The sequence below is a fragment of the Hibiscus syriacus genome, unplaced genomic scaffold (genome assembly GCF_006381635.1).
Source record: "Hibiscus syriacus cultivar Baekdansim isolate YM2019G1 unplaced genomic scaffold, ASM638163v2 tig00110858_pilon, whole genome shotgun sequence".
NCBI lineage: Eukaryota > Viridiplantae > Streptophyta > Magnoliopsida > Malvales > Malvaceae > Hibiscus > Hibiscus syriacus.
Window position 1 is genome coordinate 662708 of NW_024062890.1, and position 22253 is coordinate 684960.

The 22253-nt window shown below is 38.4% G+C and overlaps 1 protein-coding gene across 1 annotated transcript; it reads left to right on the forward strand.

The window, feature by feature from the left end:
* Window positions 1–294: 294 nt before the first annotated feature.
* On the forward strand, window positions 295–21690 carry LOC120143503 (chromatin modification-related protein EAF1 B-like). The gene is made up of 23 exons (XM_039157808.1): window positions 295–426; window positions 1617–1842; window positions 1968–2022; window positions 2099–2196; window positions 2292–3732; window positions 3840–3959; window positions 4111–4377; window positions 4986–5165; window positions 5336–5416; window positions 5667–5724; window positions 5799–6313; window positions 6429–6482; window positions 6679–6736; window positions 6834–7024; window positions 7131–7184; window positions 7270–7350; window positions 7504–7638; window positions 11608–11724; window positions 18152–18240; window positions 18389–18604; window positions 18694–19072; window positions 19197–20964; window positions 21309–21690. The coding sequence occupies exons 2-22, from the start codon at window positions 1700–1702 to the stop codon at window positions 20880–20882; spliced, it is 6018 nt and encodes a 2005-aa protein (XP_039013739.1). The 5' UTR covers window positions 295–426; window positions 1617–1699; the 3' UTR covers window positions 20883–20964; window positions 21309–21690.
* The last annotated feature ends 563 nt before the right edge of the window (window positions 21691–22253 follow it).

The following is a 22253-nucleotide window of genomic DNA, read 5'->3' on the forward strand; positions in this document are numbered from 1 at the left end:
ACTCTTAACAGAGAGACTCGAGAACGTGCTATTGGCTTGCATTTCACAGGGATATGTCGTATTTTGTTGTTAATTTATGTCGTTTTGATTGAGGACAACATCTTTGAGGAAGGTCTCGTAGCTTCAAAGCCCTAGGAGAGAGAGATAGGAGGTAAACATATCGCTACAAAGAGCGGGAACGTTCGGGTGCTCCTCGGTGCTTTGCCCTAGTTCCAAATTGCTGGAATCCCTACCCCAATTCAGGTTTTTGTTCGCCTTAATTTTCGTTTGATTGAGGACAACATCTTTGAGGAAGGTCTCGTAGCTTCAAAGCCCTAGGAGAGAGAGATAGGAGGTAAACATATCGCTACAAAGAGCGGGAACGTTCGGGTGCTCCTCGGTGCTTTGCCCTAGTTCCAAATTGCTGGAATCCCTACCCCAATTCAGGTTTTTGTTCGCCCTTAATTTTCGTTTTGGAAACCCTAGAATTCGAGTAATGTTCCTAATTAGGGCACACTTTCCGTGATTCAATGCGTTTAGGGTTTTGGTTTGTCCTTTCCCGTGCTTTTCCAATTCTCATTTCGATTGAATGCTTGTGGATTGACGTGGCAGCTTCTTCATATATGTTTATTGACATTAATTCGAAGTTAAATGCCGGGGAAGCTCATTACGCTCTAGGCTTTGTAGTTTAGCTACTGATTTTGGACTTCTTGTGGTTCTTATCCTGGAGCTTGTAGAGAATTACTGGTGCCGAACATTTTCATGCTATCATTTGCTTCTTTGTATGCATATATATGATATGAAGGATGCTTTTTGGGTGGCATTGGTATAAGCTTTGCTTCTGTCCTTCCAATTAATGCCGAGATATATATTTCCTTTATTGTGTTCTTTAACTGTCTCAAACTTAATGGCATTCTCTCCTCATGCGAGTTTAACTTTGTTTCACATGTTTTTAATTAGATATAAGGCAGGTAGTAAAATTTAATGGCTTTTGGAGATACTTTGGTTATCTTAAGTTGCTATAAAACTGCTTTGCTGGAGGGAAATAAAACAAATGATAGATATGAAACCTTGTGGGATTGATGATATGATTATCTAAAACTTTTTTCCCTTTCTGGGAAGTAACAACTCATTGTGAAAAAGAATAAAAAAGTTAGGAATGATATAGTCTTTCTTTATTCTTTAATCTAGTTCAAGCCTTTCTTGCATGCGTTTTGTTATTTTCCAGGGAAAAACTTTTACAGTTGTCCTTATTGTAAACATTTTCCAATCTGCCTTCATAATTCTTCTCTTTGTATTGCTGTACATTTGCGGGAGTTTATACCTTGTTTTTTGGAGTTGGTTTTATACATATCCGAGCTTCTGGAAAAGTTTGTGATTTTTTTTAATTATCTTGAGTGATGTGATGTTAGTAGTTTGTATTATTGTGAAGTGTTACAGACATGAATCAGTGTTGAATGGAGAAAATTATCATACTGTAGTTATGAGGGTGTCTGCATTGCAACTTATTGGTGCGAAAAATATTTGTTCATGGTTCATTGCTGCTTCTTTTCAATTCATTGTTCATTTATTTGCCTTGATTTTCCATATACTCTAGTAGTTATTCTGACTTTTTTTCTCTCAAACATCTTTTGTAGGTATTCACCAATATCATCTTATTTCTTTTTTTTTTCCTGTTTTCATCAATGTGAGGGACCAAGTGGTAGATATTTAGGTAGGGATGCATGGATGTAACTCAGGATCAGCTCTCTTAGTAAATGCTGAGGTTGATTCCATGGGAGGTATTGTTGATGGTGGAGTTGGGATTGGTGTCAAGACCTCTCCGCGCAGAGCAGCTATTGAGAGGGCTCAAGCAGAGCTTAGGTTATACCTGCATTCCATTGCTTTCAGAAATCATTTTAGTTCTCTTGAAAAGTGCTCTTGATTCACATCCCTAACCACGTTCGATTTTTCTTTTTTCAATTTTCATTTTTACCGGTCTATAACAGGAAGGAGTATGATGTCCGTGAGGAAAGAAGAAGGGAACTGGATTTTCTTGAGAAAGTATGCATTTGATCTCCCCTTGCTACTTCTTATTTGTTATTGGTTAATATTCACGAGAAAAAAGCTTTGCTTTCAGGGTGGCAATCCCTTGGATTTCAAATTCGGCAATGCAGCATCAGTTAGTGTCCAGTCTACGTCTCTCACTGATCAGCAAGCAGAACATTTTGTTACCAGGTATGTTCTTTTTTTCTGTAGTGCGCTGCAGAATCATAGATCTAGGTCGTAATGGAGTAACTAGCTGATGCATCACCTGTCCATTACTATTACAGTGAAGCGAAAGGTAGTTTTGCACTGACTGCCTCACCTCATGGTGATTCTGTAGAGAGTAGGGGTAGACCAGGGATTCCTGCAGTTTGTGAACCCATTAGTGCTGATAACCTCTTATTTTTTCATGGTGAAAATGAGTCGCATGAAGGTGAAACGAAATCTATGCATCCTCGAAAGAGGAATACTGTTGTTCCATCAGTGCAATCTTCTCAGAGGGATGGGGCTCAAAATACCGAGGGATCAGAAGATTCTGCTATCTTCCGCCCATATGCTCGAAGGAACAGGTCAAAAATAAATCGAGATGGAGCACGGTCAAATTCAACAGAGATGGTTCAGGGTCGAGGTGGTCATGTCTCTTCTTTACCTGCTCATGGATTGTCAAAGGATGATAAGGATTTGACATCTGAAGCAAATAACCAAAAGGATAAGAACATGCCCCCTGTTAATACCAGAAAATCTGCAACTTCAAATGGTGATTTGGCTTCGAAGGTGATAACTTCTGATAATCAGTTGAATATGGAGTTAGATGGTGGGCAGGCTGCCAATGCAACAACTGACCAGTCAAAAGGTGATCTATCCAAAAGCAAGGTTGATGTTACAGTGCCTAATGAAGCTGTTCAAGTGGAGTCTCACAAATCTCCAGTTAATGTGTCTTCCGAGGAACCTGATCTTGTTGGAGGAAAGGAGCAGGTAGTTTCAACTGGTTCTGAATGTCCACCTGGAACAAATGCAACCAAAGCTGAAAATGAAACTATTTTTAACAAGCTAAATGGGGTTGGTGATGGCAAAAGAGATGAGAAAGACAAACCACTTGATGGGAAAAATAGTAGTGCAACAAGAGGGGTGAAGGGATTAGATTCGGAGTCCTCTTGCACTGAAAATAGCTTAAGCTTAGATGTAAATAATGATAATGGTGTATCTATTAATCCAAAAAATGTTGATTCCAAAGGAAATCCCACAGAACAAACGTCCAAAAAAGAGGAGTCACTAAACTTAGCTGTTGGTGATTTGTCAAAAGAAAATAACGAGAGATTGGCTGTTGACAATGTTGCTATTATTTGTGATACTAATACTTCCTTGAACCAAAATCATTCTCTGAACAATTCTATGGTCAAAGTGGAGGAAGAAATTAGATCTGAATTGCAAAATGAAGTGAATTGCCCTTCAAGCTGTGAGGTGCAACAAAGCAGTCACCCTGTAGCAGAAGCTGAAGGGAAAACTAGTACTGTGCAGGGTGATAATTCTAACTCCAAAAGCGAAAACATTTCAACTAGTAGGCCTTTACACACCAAGGGTAACTTTATTTTTGAGATTCCTAAGAGGACTTCATTAGAAATAACCTCTACTACTAATACTGATGTTCAGACCGGTTGGGATAATCATGTGAAAGTGGTGGACGAGGCACATGAAGATTCAATCTTGGAAGAGGCTCGGATTATAGAGGTGGTTTGTTTATATATTTGGTTTATATATGCTCTATGATCTCTTAGATTTAGATGTAAAATATTTGTCTTTAAAAAGTTTAAAAGGTCTCACCTTATGGTAAACAGGCTAAACGGAAAAGGATTGCAGAGCTATCTGCTGGTACCTTACCCTTGGCGAATCAGCAAAAATCTCACTGGGATTTTGTGCTTGAGGAAATGGCGTGGTTGGCAAATGATTTTGCTCAGGTATCATTTTATTAGATATAAATTAAATCTTTGGAAGCCTTTTTATTATTAGATTTAGTCTGGTATTGCAGCTGTATAAGAATTTGAATAGAGAACATAATTGACATAATTTGCCTACAGACTTACTTTTTTATTCTTTATGTGCTTATAGGAGCGTCTTTGGAAGATGACTGCTGCCGCTCAATTGTGTCGACGTGCTGCTTTTACCTCACAGTTGAAATTTGAAGAACAAAATCAGTTCTGGAAACTCAAAGGAGTAGCTTTAACCCTCGCTAATTCTGTGATGGAGTTTTGGCATTCTGCAGAGATGCTTCTAAATAGCAAGGATAGAAGTCTTGGTCCAAAGAACTCTGGTCATGATTTGGTGAGGTCAAGGGCCAATGACGTTACGGAGAACGAGAATGCAGAATTGGATATGGTACTGGTTATATTGTTGGACTTTGTTTGGGCTTAATGTTTGTGTACTTTATGCATGTCTCTTGTGATGAATGTTATGATGATAACTTTTTATGTTTAATTTTTTTACTGAACTATGATGCTAGTTTCTTCCATATTCTCTTTAACTGGTTTTGTATGTCTTTTTCATTTTGGTTATCTACTTATGAGTTCTGTTCTTCAATATGTGGTATGAAGGTACTTTTACTTAAACTGGGGAGGAAGAGAAGAGGTTACAATTCAAAAACAATACCTTAGGTCTACTATAAAAATTTGAGCCACAAACAAGATATTTTTTGCTAGGGCTCAGCCCTAATTTTTAATTTTAAACTATATATAATATCAATATAAAATTTTAATTTTTTAGATTTAAAAGAAAGATGACCATTGAGGTTGAATACGCTTGGCCAGGTGTTGGTAAAGGATATCTACTTAAATATTTGGAATGGCTCTTGAGCTATTTGGGCTCTTTCTCCCTGCCTTAAGTTTTTTTCTGTTATGAACATTTCCTAATATTCAGTATTCACTTCGTATCAATGTTCTTGATTGTTCTTTCAATCATTTCTTTATGTGCACCATGTTTTGGAGCAGGGAATGAATAAGGAGGACCCCCGAAAGGTTAATGATCTTGCTATTCGGGCATATGCTCTTAGATTTTTGAAATATAGCAGCTCCCCTGTTCCAGCACTTCAAGCTGAAGAACCAGCAAAACCCGACAGGATATCTGACGCTGGCATTATAGACATTCCTTGGAATGAACACCTAACAGAAGTATGGCTTAAAATTTTTTCCCTACCTTTTAAGGTTTATTTACACAGTATTCTTGGCTATTGAATATAGTGTTTTGATCTATCTCTTACAATAAGTTGTATCTTGTAGAAATATTTATTTTCCATTTTTTTATTATCTTTGCTCTAACTTTTTATGTGCTTTATTTTCAGGAAAGCCTCTTTTATTCAGTTCCTTCTGGTGCTATGGAAACCTACCGGAGATCAATTGAATCTTATTTGGTACAGAACGAGGTAAATATAGGCCCATAATGAGTTTATACATGACCTTTTTCTTTTGCTTCCCTTACATTTAATGAAGCAGATTCGTTTACAAAAATCTCAAGAACAGAATACTGGACTGATATAATGCATATGGAAAAAATACATCAATCAAACTTATCATGGACAACATATACCTATTTCTATTTCTTTTAACTTTTCAGTGCAGCTTTTGGAACTATTTTCTCCAATCTTGATTATCATTTTATTTTAATTTTTTTAGAAAACCTGGAGTACTGCACAAGAGGAAGTTGAAGCATCTGCTTATGATGATGGAGCAGGTAATCATTGCACCCTTTTTTGGGGTTCTTTTTCATTTAATATTCTTCTGTTCCTTACAACTTTTCAAATTCAGAGTTCGGATATGGTGACTTTTTGTGTGATGAGGATGAAGGAGAAACAAGTACATATTACTTGCCTGGAGCCTTTGAAGATAGAAAATCATCAAAACAAAGCAAGAAGAAGCGAAAGAACCTTATGAAGTCATTTCCTGCGAGACAATATGAAACTGGTGCTGATTTGCCATATGGAAACTGTGCTCAGCAGTCCATGTTGATCGGTAAAAGGCCAGGTAGTAGTCTAAATGTTGGTTCAATTCCAACAAAACGTGTGCGTACCGGTTCCAGACAGAGGGTTTTAAGTCCTTTTAGCAGTGCCGCTGCTGTTGGAGGTTTACAGGCTCCGACGAAAACAGATGCTTCTAGTGGGGATACTAATTCTTTTCAGGATGATCAGAGTACTTTGCAAGGAGGATTCCAGATCCAGAAAGGCATGGAGGTTGAATCAACTGGGGATTTTGATAGGCAGCAACCGTATGACTATGCAGAAACACCAACAAAACCAATAAAGAAGAAAAAGGCAAAGAATCTTGTACGTCGGAATTCCTTTGTTTTAACTGACTGGGTCTGTTAATCCCAGCAATGGTATGGATGGTTTCCTTATTTGTCTTCATAGTTTCTGAGTGCCTGAATTGTGTTCTTGGTAGGGTTCTGCATATGATCAGGGTTGGCAGCTGGAATCTACCATTCAAAATGAACAGGTGAATTTGTAATAAAGATTATGCCAAGTTTATTTTGATTTAAACAGACTTGTTTTCTTTCTTTTGCTTCATTATTATTTTTAAATAGTATATTTATTTTATAATTAAGGGGAAAAAATCTGGATGAGGGTGACTTAAGTCACAAATCCTTTTTGCAGCATTGAACTTTATCTGATATTCTTCTGTTCTTTGGCAGCGAGATTATTCCAAAAAGAGATCAGAGAGTCATCATTTTGATTCTAATGGATCCAGTGGTAAAGCTCTTTTTCTCATATTTGAGTTGATGGTTGATTCCTTGGTTGGTTATATCTATCCAGTGTCATGTTCTTCACACAATCATCTTTTTCTTAGTTTTATTCGGGCAACATATTGCCAAGAAGCTGAAGGTAATGAAGCAACAGCCAGATAATGCCTTTGACATCAATCCCAGTGGATCCATCCCTTCACCAGTAGGATCGCAAATGAGCAATATGTCCAACCCCAACAGGATCATTAGATTAATTAATGGCCGTGACAGAGGTAGAAAAGCCAAAACACCTAAGGTAATTTTTCCTAGACCCTTTTCTTTTTCCTTTTTGTCCAGTTGATCATGTGCTTCAGAGATGTCTTATCTCGTGTAATTATTATAATATTGTAAACTACATCTAGATGTCTGCTGGCGAGCCTGGTTCTGGTTGTCCATGGTCGCTATTTGAAGATCAGGTTAATTTTTGTATCCTGTTTGTATTCTTTAAATTCTGTTAGCATTAGCACCAGGGCCTTGAGAGGTTACTGCATTTATTTTCAGGCTCTTGTTGTCCTAGTACATGACATGGGTCCAAATTGGGAGCTTGTAAGTGATGCCATCAACAGTACCCTTCAATTTAAGGTTAGTGCTTGAGCTGTTTTTACAAATATATTCTGTTATCTAGGGCTTCCTTCTACATCTACAAAAGCCTTACATGTTTTTTTGTCTCCCTCACCTTGGTCCTCCATTTTTCTCCATTGGGAAACTATCTCATCAACTTCTCAATGCGTCTAGTGCATATTCCGCAAGCCTAAAGAATGCAAGGAACGGCATAAAATTTTAATGGATAGAAGTGGAGATGGAGCTGACAGTGCTGATGATTTAGGATCTTCTCAGTCATATCCATCAACATTGCCTGGCATCCCCAAGGTCCTCTCTATCCTTAACAACTAGTAGATTTTCATTTTTTTAAATTTATTGACTATTGACGAAGGACATGTAGAAATCAGAGATTCTCTGTAATTTCTTATTCTTTTCAATATGACAGATTACATATTTATATACAAAATATCTCTCTAAAGTAGGAAACTCTAAGAAAGGAAAAATAATAATCCTAGGATATGATCCCTTAAAATAAGGGATTGTAGAAATCTATTTACAAAATCATATCTCTATAGGAATGGTAACAAATCATATCTCTATAGGAATGGTAACAAATCATAACTCTATAGGAATGGTAACAAATCATCTCTATAATTCCTACACTCCCCCTCAAGCTGGAGAATATACATTGTATAATCCCAGCTTGAATAGGAATTTATTGAAAACAGGCTTTGGCAAAGCCTTAGTAAGAATGTCTGCAACTTGTTCTTCTGAAGGAATGTATGAAAGTGTGGCTGTCCTTTTGTTAACTTGATCAGCAATAAAATGCCTATCAATCTCAACATGCTTTGTCCGATCATGTTGAACTGGGTTCTTGGCAATTTGAATAGCAGATTGATTATCACACAAAACTTCAAAGTGATCCTCTTGATTAGTGACAAGTTCTTTCAGTAGTTTAAGTAGCCAAATTCCTTTGCATATTCCCAATACTAGTGCTCTAAATTCAGCTTCAGCACTACTTGAAACGACAGATTGTTTCTTACTTCTCCAAGTTGTAAGGTTTCCCCAAACAAAGGTGCAGTAGCCACTAGTGGATCTCCTTTCAGTAAGGTCTCCGGCCCACTGGAATCTGTAAAGATCTTAACAGTTCTGTCTTGTGTCTTCTTAAACATTAAACCGTGTCCTGGAGTTTTCTTCAAGTACTTGAGAATTCTATTTGCTGCTGCCATATGCTCTTCAGTAGGATTAGTCATGGTTGACTTTTCACATTTACAGGAATATATCTGGCCTTGTCAAGGATAAATAAATTAGTTTCCCAACTAATCTTTGAAATTTCTCTTTGTCTACCAAAGACCCATCTTCTTTGTTAAATTTCATGCTTGCCTCCATTGGTGTATCAATCGACTTACAACCAAGAAAATCAGTTTCTTTGAGTAAATCAAGTACATATTTTCTTTGGTTGATCACAAGTCCTTTGATCTTGCCCCTCCATTCCTAGGAAATACCTTAGTCCACGTACACAATAAGGATAGCTTTCTTATTTGTAGAAGTTACCTTGATGAAAAGAGTGTGATCGTCGAAGGATTGCTTGTAGCCGTTTTTTAGGATGACTTTAGTGAACCTCTCGAACCAAGCTTTGGGTGATTGTTTTAACCCGTATAGAGACTTGTTGAGCTTGCACACCTTGTTACTTCCTTCAACAGACTTTAAGCCAGGTGGCAACTTCATATAGACTTCTTCTTCTAACTTGCCATTAAGAAAAACGTTTTTTACATCAAGTTGGTGTAATTTCCAATCGTAATTTACAGCCAAACTTAGGAGTACTCGAACAGTATGCAGCTTCGCCACAGGTGCAAAAGTTTCTGTGAAATCTATCCCATATGTTTGTGTAAAGCCTCTGGCCACTAGTCTCGCTTTGTATCGTTGGATGCTACCATTTGAGTTATACTTTACAGTAAAGATCCATTTCAGCCAACAACCTTTTTTCCTTGAGGAAGGTCCGTAACAGTCCAAGTAGCATTTTTCTCCAGTGCACAAATTTCCTCTTCAACAGCCCTTCTCTATTTTGAATCCTTTAGAGCTTCAGCTATGCTTGTGGGAACCTGTTCTTTATCCAAGCTTGCTGTAAATGCTTGAAAAGACGGCATCAATGAATTATAACCAGCAAATTTTTCAATAGGATGCTTGGTGCACTGTCTAACCCCCTTTTCTAATAGCAATAGGGAAGTCATTTAGAGTAGGGGAAGTGGACTTACTGATTTCTTCTTCTATTTCGGCAGCTGGACCCAAATCCAATTCTCGGCAAGCATCATATTGCAAAACAACCTTAGGAATATGTTTTCTTTTCCTTGTACAGAAACAGAGCTGTTTGATTGGTGTTGTTTGTGGAATATTTTGAATGGGAGTAGGTGTATTTTCAGGAAGAGTATTTAAAGTGGGTATGGGTGAAGTAGTGATAGGTACTACCGGTGGATCAATGGTAGTAGTTACAAGTGACAAATCTGTAGGTAAGGACAAAATTGGTGGCAATTCTGAAGGTTGAGAATGAAGAGTAGGAGGAGATACTTGATGTGACTGAAAATCCTTTCATGTCTCCCCCTGAATTTCAGCCTGAGTGAAATAGGGATCCTGCTCATAAAATGTTATATCCATAGTGGTAAAAGATCGTTTTGAAGGAGGATGATAGCATTTATAACCCTTCTTAAGTGAAGAATACCCAACCAGTACACACTTTAATAATTTAGGATCTAACTTGGACTTATTAGTAGCAATGTTTTGGATAAAAACAGTACAACCAAATATTTTAAGTGGAAGAATGGAGGAGATAGGTTTAAAATGGGGAAAGTATTGCAAAAATATAGATTGAGGTGTTTGAAATTGTAAAACCTTACTAGGCATTCGATTGATTAAATATGTGGCAGTTAATAAGGCTTCCCCCCACAAATATTTTGGAACATTAGTGGTAAATAGAAGAGAACGAGTAACTTCAAGGAGATGTCTATTTTTTCTTTCGGCAATACCGTTTTGTTGTGGGGTGTCAACATAAGAACTAATCTGAACTATGCCTTTTTCCCTGAAAAACACACCCAAAGACTTAGCAAAAAATTCACTGCCATTATCAGATTTAAAGAGCTGAATTTTAGACCCAAATTGAGTGAGAAACATGTTATAAAATTGGGTAAAAACACCTGCAGTTTCAGATTTATCTTTTAGCAAATAAGTCCAAGTTATCTTACTGTGATCATCAATGAAAGTGATAAACCACTTACAATTATCATCATTCTTCACCCGAGAAGGACCTCAAATATCACTGTGGATCAAAGCAAAAGGGTGAGAAGGCTTATATGTAGAAGGAGAATAAGTTGATTTAGTATGTTTGGCAAGAGAGCAAACTTTGCAAGAAAAAGAATTTGGCCTTTTATGAATGAATATAGCAGGAAAAACTTTTGCAAGATAGTGAAAACTAGGATGACCTAAATGATAGTGCCATAACATAACATTATCAACTTTTTCTAAAGCGGTGAAAGATTTCGAGATTTCGGTTTTAGTAGAGGCAGGAAGAATGTAGAGACCATTATGCAAGCTGGCCTTACCAATCATCTTCTTCGAGTTAAGTACAATCTGGTCATTGAGAATAACAGTGCCATGTCCTTCTATTTTGCACAAAGAACCATCAGCCGTTTTGACAGCTTTACCAAAGTTTGGGAAAAAATTACAAAACAAATCTTTATTACCAGTCATATGATCCGTAGCACCAGAATCGAGGATCCAATCAGGGGACGACTGGGAGGAGAAAAAAACTGTAGCATGAGGTTTACCTTCTGGTTCTTTCATGACCAGATTTCCTTCTGATTGAGCAGCAGAACTAGAAAAATTTTCTGGATTTGAAGTGATCTCCGGAGTAAGAGAAGAAGTTGTGGACATCATCTAGGTTGGAAAGAAACCGTAACCTAAGCTGATACCATGTAGAAATCAGAGTAATTCTCTGTAATTTCTTATTGTTTTCAATATGACAGATTACATATTTATATACAAAATCTCTCTCTAAAGTAGGAAACTCTAAGAAAGGAAAAATAATAATCCTAGGATATGATCCCTTAAAATAAGGGATTGTAGAAATCTATTTACAAAATCATATCTCTATAGGAATGATAACAAATCATATCTCTATAGGAATGGTAACAAATCATAACTCTATAGGAATGGTAGCAAATCATCTCTATAATTCCTACAGGACATGTTCAATAGCTAATTTTATAGTCTATGATTGGATTCTAATGATGTATGTCATTGCAGGGAAGTGCAAGACAGTTGTTTCAACGTTTGCAAGGGCCGATGGAAGAGGATACTCTCAAGTCTCATTTTGAGAAAATTATACTTATTGGCAAGAAACAACACTACCGGTGGAGTAAGGTACATGTGCGATGCTTTTTTAATCTCTAGAGATCCCGAGATGTTTGGTAGTTTTAGAACAAATGAGGATGATTTAATCAATCAGTTGAAGATAGTCATTTTGTAATCTTCTGTAATGTCAATTTTGCTGTACTCCTTCCATTTTTTTTTATAGGAATAGGAAGTCTCATTAAAAACCTCGCTCTTGTGGAAGAGGCAACATCGGAAGGAGGAAAAGAGTACCTTATCTTATTAATAAACCAGAATTACATAATCTTACATCTTACATAATAAACTTCCCGAAATAAAATACAAACCAAACCAACCATAAAGCTATAAACATCAACCAATCCCCTCCTTAGCTAACTTGTCTGCCTCCGAATTGCAACTCCTAGGAATCCATCTAACAATAATACCCCTAGCAGAAACTAAGGTCCCAATTTCCCCAACCAAAGTACTGAAGCAGAAATTAGTAACAAAATCCAATCAACTGTTGTTTTACAATCACTCTCTAGGATTAGTCTACCCTTCGAAGCCCATTCAGAAGAAAGGAATAAATCAATTCCTTGTTTAATAGCTTTCAGCTCAGCTAACATAGGAGGACCAGGACCCACCGCTATAGAAAAAGAGTTTAAAATATAACAATTCGAATCTTTCAAGACTCCACCAATTCCACCCTGCAGCCCATCACCTCTCACCGCTCCATCAACATTGAATTTAAAGAAATCAGTAGGAGGTGAAGACCAGTAGATAGCCTTCTCCGTTTTATAGAATATAGTAGGAAATCTATCTGCCAACGATGGATCCCCTACTAGTAGGTCAACCTGAATATTAACACGAGGGAATTTCGCTAAAAACCATTTAACTAATCTAAACCTGGAAATGAAGAACAGAGATGAAGTGTCTAGTTTCCAGTTTTCAAACACCACTGAGTTCCTAGCTTTCCATAAAGACCATAGAACGACTCTTGGAATAAACTTCCAAATAGAAGAATGTTCCCTTAGATAAGACCACGAACAAAGAAGGGAATAAGGTTCTTGGGGCATAACTGAAGAGATATCCCACAACCTTAGAAATCTATACCACAACTCCTCTACAACCGAGCAAGAAATAAACAGATGATGGATTGTTTTCTCATATTTATGACATAAAGGACACATAATAATATCTTCTATCGTAATCCCTCTTTTCTTCAATTCCACTATAACCGCCAATTTTTGGTGAGTAATCTGCCATATAAATGTTTCCACTCTAGGAGGAGCCATTCCAGACCACACCCATTTCTTCCACTGAAAAGAAGTTCCCATTCTGCCTGAAATAGTCAGTCTACCCGATTTTGCCGAATACAAGCCTTCGCCTTTCCCCGACCAAGCCAAAAAATCCTCCACAGATTCATTCAAGACAATGTTTTGAATCAAACACATTAAGGCACACCACTGCTCAAACTCCCAGTCACAAAGATTTCTCCTTAGCTGAATATTCCAAACCCAACCATTAATTTCAAAGGCACCAAATTCAGCCACTTTACCCCTTTTATTAGTCGAAAGGGCAAAATCCTAGGGATTTGAATCTTTAGAGAAGATCCATTTACCCAAATATCATTCCAAAACTCAATTGACCTACCATTCCCCACTTGTATCTTCGAATTGGACCTCAAACATTCTCCAATCTCGTCCTTTTACTCATAGTTACTCAGAATCCCTCTCCATAACCAAGAATCTTGAGGAGAAACAACTTTGCCTATTGAAAACGATAACGTACTGACATTGTGCGTACAACATATTAATTTTTTCCATTGAGAGTCTTTCTCATTTGCATACTTCCAACCCCATTTCCCAAGCAAAACTCTATTAACCAAACTCAAGTTCAAAACTCCTAAGCCACCTTCTTCAAATGGTTGACATACCGTATTCCAATTCACCCAATGAACCCTTTTCTTGTCTGACACTTCACCCCAAAGAAATCTAGCCATTGCTGAATTTAGTTTCTGATTTACCTTCACCGGAATCTTAAAAATAGAGAGGTTGAAAATAGGTAAAGATAACACCGATTTTACCAACACCAATCTTCCAGCCATCGATAGGGAAGTTGCTTTCCAACCTGCTAATCTCATGTATACTTTCTGTACAGTGGGCTCCCATAATAGCTCAGAATTTTTATTTGCTCCAATCGGTATACCTAGATAAGTCATAGGAAAAGATCCAACCCCACAACCAACTTCCAGTGCAAATTCTTGTAAATTGTCTTCTGCCATATTAATCCCAAACAGTTTACTCTTGGACAGGTTAAGATGAAGCCCTGTAATTAAACTGAACACCCTCAAAACTCTCTTAATATTAAGAATTTGGGTAGAGGAGTCTCTGCAGAATATGATTAGATCGTCTGCAAACTGGAGATGTGTCAAATTAAAGAGATTCCCAACCTTACCAATACTGAACCCTTCGAAAAGGCCAAGAACAACAGCCTTACTCAACATTAGATTTAATAGCTCGCCAACAATGTTGAACAAAAAAGGGGACAAACTACAACCTTGTCTCAACCCCTTACCCATATGAAATTCTGGTGTAGGAGATCCATTAACTATAACCGATATTGAAGCAGAAGAAATACAATAATCCATCCAAGAGATCCATTTGTCCCAAAACCCATTACCTTCAATAATCTCAGAATAATTGGCCATTCCACTGAATCATAGGCTCTCTGAAAATCGACTTTAAAAACCACTCATTTTCTTCCTTTTTTCCTCTAATAATCACTAGATTCATTGGCCATAAAAGCACAATCCAGCAGCTGCCTACCTGGAATAAAGGCGAACTGCAATGGGCTGATCAAATCTTTAATCACCGAAACCAATCTTTTCGATAAGATTTTGGAGATAATTTTGTACAGGCTACCAACTAGACTTATAGGTCTGTAATCTTCAATGCCTTCAGGATTTAATTTCTTAGGGATCAATGTAATAAAAGCATGATTGACCCCATGCTCCCAACTCCTTCCTCTGTGAAAGTTATCCACAAACTTCAAAAGATGGTCCTTCATAATAGGCCAAAATTTCTTAAAAAACCCATCGTGAAACAGTCTGGACCCGTGGCTTTAGAACTGTCCGAATGAAACACTGCTTCCCAAACTTCCTGTTCTGAAAACTCCACCTCCAGACCACTCTTCTGCTCTGATAATTTTACAAAATTAAGATTAATGTCCTCTACCTCTAGCGTAGCTTGTGAACTGTAATTCTGCTTAAAATACTCAAAGACAGTTTTTCAGCCTATCCGGATCAGAAATCTCTTCATCAGCCACTTTCAAAGCCGAAATTGCCTTCATTCTATTTCTCTTAGTAGTTGTTAAATGGAAAACCTCGTATTCCTATCCCCTTCCGTGTTCCACTTCAGTCTTGATCTTTGTAACCAGATACTCTCTTCCTTCCTGTGCAACTTCCACAGCTCGTTCCTAGACAGAATCAGCAAATCCCGTTCTTGGATGGAAATCCCTCCTCCTTGTAACTTCAGTTCCAGACCATTTATCTTGCTTTCTAGCTGAGAAATATCTTCAGAAATCCTCTTTAGAGTCGAATTTGGCTTATTCTTGATATTTTGTTTAGTTCCTCGAAGTAAAGTAAATAAACCCCCTCGACCATTAGTATTCTTCACATTAGACAATGAATTTTCAACCAACTCCACAAACCCTTCTTCCTCTAGCAAGTAGTTGAATAATCGAAAAGGCTTAGGTCCCCAATTGTTACATTCTTCTACTAACATTACGGGATTATGGTCCGAAAGGGATTTGGGAAGCATTTTCTGGACCACGTTAGGAAACTGACTTAGGAATGAACCACTAAAAATAAGCCGATCCAACCTTACCCAAGTCGGAGACTCTCTATTATTGCACCAAGTGTATCTTCCCCCAACTAACGGTAAATCCATAAGATTCAATTGTTGAACAAAGGATCTAAACAAATCCAAGGAATGCCAATTTTGTGCAACTCCACACTTCTCCTCTGTATCCAAATAAGCATTAAAATCCCCCCCTATGCAAACTGGAAGATTCAAACTCTGTACAAAACACAATAGCTCCCTAAAGAATTCCTCTTTATCCTCCTCTACTGCCGGACCATAAACATTAATTAGAACACAATCAAAGTTGTACAACTTTAACTTCCCTGTTAATGCCATGAATCTGCTCTGATTATATTCTGCACTAACCTCAAAAAAATCCTCATTCCACAAACTTATCAAACCACCTGCAGAACCCTCAGCTGGAATAAAGATATGACCTTTCAATAGATTACCCTCTAACCTCCTCCATAGACTACTATTACTAACATTCAGTTTTGATTCCTGTAGAAATAGGATGAACAGCTTCTCTCTATTAACAAGTCTGTCCACTGCTCTGATTTTTTCTCTTCTCCCAAGACCTCTAATATTCCATGTGATCTCTTTTATCTTTGACATTTGAAATGAAAATTCTAAATTCTCGTACCAACCCGAAAAACCTTCAGGATCTCCTTGAAGACCCCCTTCATCTCCATCTTAAAAATCTTCTCCTCTAATAATTTCTGCCCCCCTTTAAAGGTGATCCCCAATAGTTCACAAACCTCCCTAGTAGCAGCAGCTTCATTCCTTGCTTTAACTGAAGAATGGGAAGACTGAGATACCTCCCTGACTTGTTCTAATGAATCTCTGACCAAACTTCTCCAAACCCTTCTATACACTCTATCATAAAAGCTAATAGACACTTCAGTATCCGAACATGCACTTCCTGAACTACGTGGAGCAATTCTCAACTTTCTCCGATTAACCAGACTTTTTGACCGAGGAATAGACTGATCCTGATGTTCAGTAGGAAGAAGATGAATCTCATTTGCTTTAAACTGATCAACCCTCACAGGATCTGCAATACCTCCCTCTTGGTACTCCTTACTCCTAATCCTTCCTCTCGAACTTGAGAAGCTTTCCTCAATGAAGTTACACAGATTGTCCTCCATGACCTTCTTCATCTTCTTTAAACCTTCCGATTGAATTACTGAAAATTTGCTCCTCTCTCCATCATTATGAATCTGTAAATTGGTAATGCTATCCCCTTCCAGACTTTTCGTGCCAACATACTTTTCTTTACTCAATGCAGCACCCTGTGTGCTTGGAAGAACTTCCTTCTCCCCCTGTAAATTATCTTTCATCACCCTAACCTCCCCCTCCTCAGCAGCAAGCAACTGATTTTCAAAAATGGCATTGGGCTGTAAGATAAACTTATCCCCAACCCATTTTAAATTAAATGCAGGCCCGTTAGGAACCAATTTTTTAATTGATGCTAAAGCAGCCTCATTGTCCTCAGATTGAACTAAGTCCATTGAGTCAATTTTATCTCTCAAACCCAGGCCCACGTGATTATCATTCTGACTTGTCCTAAATTTCAAGAAACCTGACAGCCCACAATCAGAATTATCTTTTGTTGACTTACCCGATTGGACATGTCCCCCACTGACTCCATTAACTCCACTGTTCTGCCCATAATTCAGCCAAGAAATAACTTTACGCCTAGCATCCTCTGTATGCTGTCTTCCTTCTTTTTAGATTAAATATTGTGAATGATGTTTAATATATTGTGATTGTGGGTGTTCCAAGAGACTGTGATCGAAATGAAATTACTGAACTTCATTAAATTATTAGAAAATTCTGAAAATAAATTATAAGGTGGAAACAGCACTCCTGTAGTCCCATTTTCCTCCAGCTGCCTTCTTAAAAGTTAAAAATTGTTTCCATTAGGCTTCTTGAATAAACAGGAAGAGCAATAAAGGAATGTGTTGGTTTTAGATAACCTCTTCTTTACTCCCACACTTATAGAATAAAGGCTTGCTATATGAATCTATAGTATCCTTTGTACTTTTTGCTTCACTTAGTCTGAGCAATTTATGTAGCATTTGAGTGGTAGTAGAAAACATTAATAAATAGTAACATAAGTTGAATCGCACAATTATGGAGATTTTGAAGTTTGAGATTTACTTTGAAAACTTTGAATTTGCTGCCTCTTTTTTTTGATAAGAATGTGGCCTCATTAAAAAACCCCTTCATAACCATCAAGTTCCGAAAAACTCAATAGTCATAGGAAGGAGGAAAAGAGTGCCTAAATTACTTTGAAAACTTTGAATTTGCTGCCTCTGAACAGGTCAAAGATGTGGCCCAGTGTATGAACTTTGTTTAACATGAGATTGTGCACTTAAGGAAATTTCGAATTGATTTTGAACCTAGATTAATTCCGCTGTCAGATATTTTTCACCTTTCATTTTACAATTGTGTTTGCGTTCTCTGGTGTGGAAATAAGTATGGATTTGAACAAAGCCTACACTCTTAATACTTGAAAGCATCCTAGATGTCTTTTTCTTCACTTCACCTTGATTCTTTCAAACTCTTGACTTGCTTTTATATTATTGTGTCTTGTAAATCATGATAACCAGGATTCAAAGCAGATAGTGCCTGTCCATAACTCCCATGTTATTGCCCTTTCACAAGTCTGCCCTAATAACCTAAATGGAGGGGTTCTAACGTAAGCTTTGTTGTCCCTGTTATTATTAATGTTCTTAGCTTGTTAGTTCAATCATAGTTATCAAATTTTCACTTTTCTTGCTATTATGTTAGCACTTTTACTGCTATGTGCTGCAACATCATTTTTATTTTTAATTGTCTGGATAAAGGCCTCTCGATCTTTGTGATGTCACTGCATCAAGCCAAGATGTCCTACCCCTTGGATATCAGGCTTCTCATACAAGTGGTTTAGCAATATCAAATCAAGGATCTGCTGGATCAATTCCTCCAGCCTCTGGAGCAAATTCCTCACTAAAGGGATCTTCTGGCATGGTTCTTGGCAATAATTTAGCATCACTTTCTACACCACTCAATGCATCTGTGAGGTATTAAGCTAATGTGTAGATTTGTTCCCTGTGCCTGCATACTTTCGCAAGCTAATGACACAAATTTTGGGTCATATTTTTACTCTCAGGGATGGTAGATATGGTGTTCCCAGAACATCTTTGCCAGCTGATGAGCAGCATAGAATGCAGCAATATAATCAATTGTTATCTGGCAGGAATATTCAGCAGTCCAATTTGTCTCTTCCTGGGGCTGTTTCTGGATCAGATTGTATGGTTCGTATGCTACCCGGTGGAAATAATTTGGGAATGATGGGTCGGATAAATAGAGGCATGTCACTGTCCAGGCCAGGATTCCAAGGAATGACATCATCAGCAGTGCTGAATTCTGGCAGTATGCTCTCCTCCAATTTGGTGGGAATGCCAAGCCCTGTCAACATGCACTCTGGACCAGGTTCTGGTCAAGGAAACTCAATGTTGAGGCAACGTGATACCAAACACATGATGCGAGTAAGTTACTTTTATATAGCAGTATAATCAAGTCTATGATTCAACATAGTATTGCAGTTTGGCATAAATGGTTAATTGTTATATACCAATAATCAAGTCTATTTCCCCCCCTCTTTTTTGATAGCCTGGCAACAGTCCAGAGCCTCAAAGGCAATTAATGGTACCTGAGCTCCAAATGCAGACTCAAGGGAACAGCCAGGGAATTCCTCCATTTAATGGGTTGAATTCTGCTTACCCCAATCAATCAACTACACCATCTGTTAAGTCATATCCGGGTCATCCCCAGCAGCAGCAGCAAATGCCTTCTCAGCAATCCCATGCACTGAGAAACTCTCATCATTCTCAACATCAGGGTTCCAATCATGCTACTGGGCCGCAACAGCAAGCATATGCCATGCGCCTTGCCAAAGAAAGGCAAATGCAGCAGCAGCGTCTTATGCAGCAACAACAGCCCCAGAAACAGCAGCAACAACAGTTTGCTGCATCTAGTGCTTTGATGCCACAAGTCCAACCTCCGACCCAACTTCCCATATCATCTTCTCTTCAGAATAGTTCCCAGATTCAATCTCAAGCTGCAACTCAACCGGTATCACTCCCCCCTCCATCTTCACCATTGACTCCTATGTCATTACAGCACCAACAGAAACACCACTTGGCCCCTCATGGGCTTGGTAGGAATCCCCAAACTGGTGCTAGTGGATTGAACAATCAGGTTGGCAAGCAACAGCAGTGGCAACCTCAGCAACAGCAGCAGCAGTATCAACAGTGTGGCAGGCAACATCCTCAGCAACGACAACAAACACAGTCTCAACAGCAAACTGAACTTTTGAAGGGAGTGGGAAGAGGGAACGTCCCAGTGCATCAAAACCTTTCTACTGATCCTGCTGATCTGAGTGGCCTCTGCATGGCCTCTAGCAACCAAACTGCTGAGAAAGGAGAGCAAATCACAAACTTGATGCAAGGTCAGGGCTTGTATCCTGGGCCTGGTACAAACCCCGTCCAACAATCCAAACCTCTAGTTTCCCAGCCACAGCAAAAGCAATTTTCTGGGGCAACACCCCCTTCTACAAAGCAACTCCAACAGATGGTTTCCCATACAGTGCCCTCCGGTCATACACCATCAGCTGTGAATCAATGCATCCTTCCAGCGGCCATGGGTCCCAATCCCCAGCATTTGCACCTACCGTCACAGCCGCACCAAAATCAAAACCAATCTACTGTTCAAAGGGTGCTTCAACAGAATCGGCCTGTGAATTCTGATCCTCCCAGCAAATCTCAAGCTGAGCCAACTCAAGCTGACCAACAGCAAATGAACAATTCTTCACAGATGGGTACAACCACAACCACAGCAGTATCCCAATCTGGCATTGATTCAGCTAACAACACAGTGCAAAATCTTTCTTCTGTTGGTTCTCAGTGGAAAGCATCAGAACCAGTTTATAATCCTGGTATGCCAATTGTGGCCACTCAAATGGGATCTGTAGGGAGCCCCCCTCTTACAAATTCAGCTGTTAGTGTTCCAGTACCTGCTGTCAGCCAAGGGATAGCACACAAACAATCTTCAGGTGGCTTACCACCTCATGGGAATAAGGCTGGGACACAGCGGCCACAACAGCCACAAATACAGCAATCCCCAACACCAGCTCCATCTCAACAGCACTACCAGCCGCAAGAGCAGTTACAGCACGACCTGCATAATTCACCCCCACAGCAGCTTCCATTGCATCAGCAGTCACAACAGCAAACTCCGCAACTCCAAGCTATACAAGGCAACTTATATCACAGGCCATCCAGTTCTAAGCTGGAGTGAAGCAATTTTTGGATGGATCAGTTCCAATAGCGAAGGGTTCTACTAGGTTGGGTTTGCATGCCCTTGTAACAGCAGTGTACAGGTACTAACGATTTACAGATTTAGATAGGCATGTTATAGAGTTGTTACATGTTAGATTGGCATATTAGGAAAAGGAAGACAATTGGAATTAACATACCATTCTAATATTATCAAGATAAATGCCGATCCCCGTCTCACATTGTTTCTTAATTGGTCTGTTAAGGCCTTTTCGTGACAATTTCTCTACCCTCTCTTGTTTGAAAATTATTTATGGATGGCTACTTTTTACAGCTAGCTGCCCGTAGGTGCTTGGCTGTGTGTACTGTTTGGGATTAGTTTTTATTTTTAATTTTTGTTAATTTCTTTGGTATCTAATTTTCTTCACGAACTTTGGGTTTTATGCAGACAAAGCTGGTTATTCTGTGGGGCATTGCCATATGGAAAGAGGTGGTTTCTATTTGCAGGTGAGAAATTCACAGAAAAAGGACCTTTTTTCTTTTGGGTTTTTTTTTTGGGGGGAAGTTATGTATATTAGCAGTGATCTAGACTAGAGTATTGGGAAGGATGAAGACAGAATCTAGAGGCACTTGTACATAATTCAAGTCGTCGTTTTCTTGTACTTTCGTCATTTCCTTTTCCCTGCTTGTGTGCAGAGGGGAGTCTTATTTGTTTTTGCCCCAGTAGATTAGTGCCTTGTATTAATTACCCTTTTCAGATGAAGTGGATAGCAAGCAATCATTGTTATTAGGCAAAGAAAAAAAAAAGGCCTTCCAAAATTTTATGAATATAGACCAGCGTCTGTGACAGCCATCCAATCAATTATTGATGTAATTTGTGCTAAACAATTGCATCTATTTTTCCTGCTGTTTGGCCCTGATGATGTGTATCTGAGGTCAGTTATTCTAAATGTCTAAACTAGTTGATTTTTTTCTTTTGTAAAAGATTGATGCTTACGAGCTTTACCAGAAGAGTTGATAAACATAAATAGTGTGGAAGCTGCATCATGAACAGGAAATAATACCTATTAAATTACTAGACAAGCAGGCAGGAAAGTAGCATGTCGAAAGATAGGATGTGTGGTAAGGAAGCAACTGAAGACGGCTGAATCATTGGAAGGTTGAAAAACTAATTGGTAGGTCCATGGAACACAAACAAGGCAACAACTTGCACTTCAAAACATCTGATTTAACAAAGGACTGCATATTTTAACCCAACCGTTCATCCACCTTGTTAGACTAGAAATTCTCAGCAACAATTTTGCTATGTGAATGGAGCTAATCATCTCAACCTTTGTGTTTTCCATTTCCATTCTCAATCTTTCCCTTTCCTTCAGCATTCCCATCTTTTTCA

What these genes read in the sequence shown, in the direction of transcription:
- LOC120143503 (XM_039157808.1), top strand. Translation starts at nt 1,700, where the DNA reads ATGCATGGATGTAACTCAGGATCAGCTCTCTTAGTAAATGCTGAGGTT. An exon ending in GGTCGCTATTTGAAGATCAG is followed by an intron (nt 7,185 to 7,269) that starts GTTAATTTTTGT and finishes ATTTATTTTCAG; the next exon opens with GCTCTTGTTGTCCTAGTACA. An exon ending in CTAAATGGAGGGGTTCTAAC is followed by an intron (nt 18,241 to 18,388) that starts GTAAGCTTTGTT and finishes GTCTGGATAAAG; the next exon opens with GCCTCTCGATCTTTGTGATG.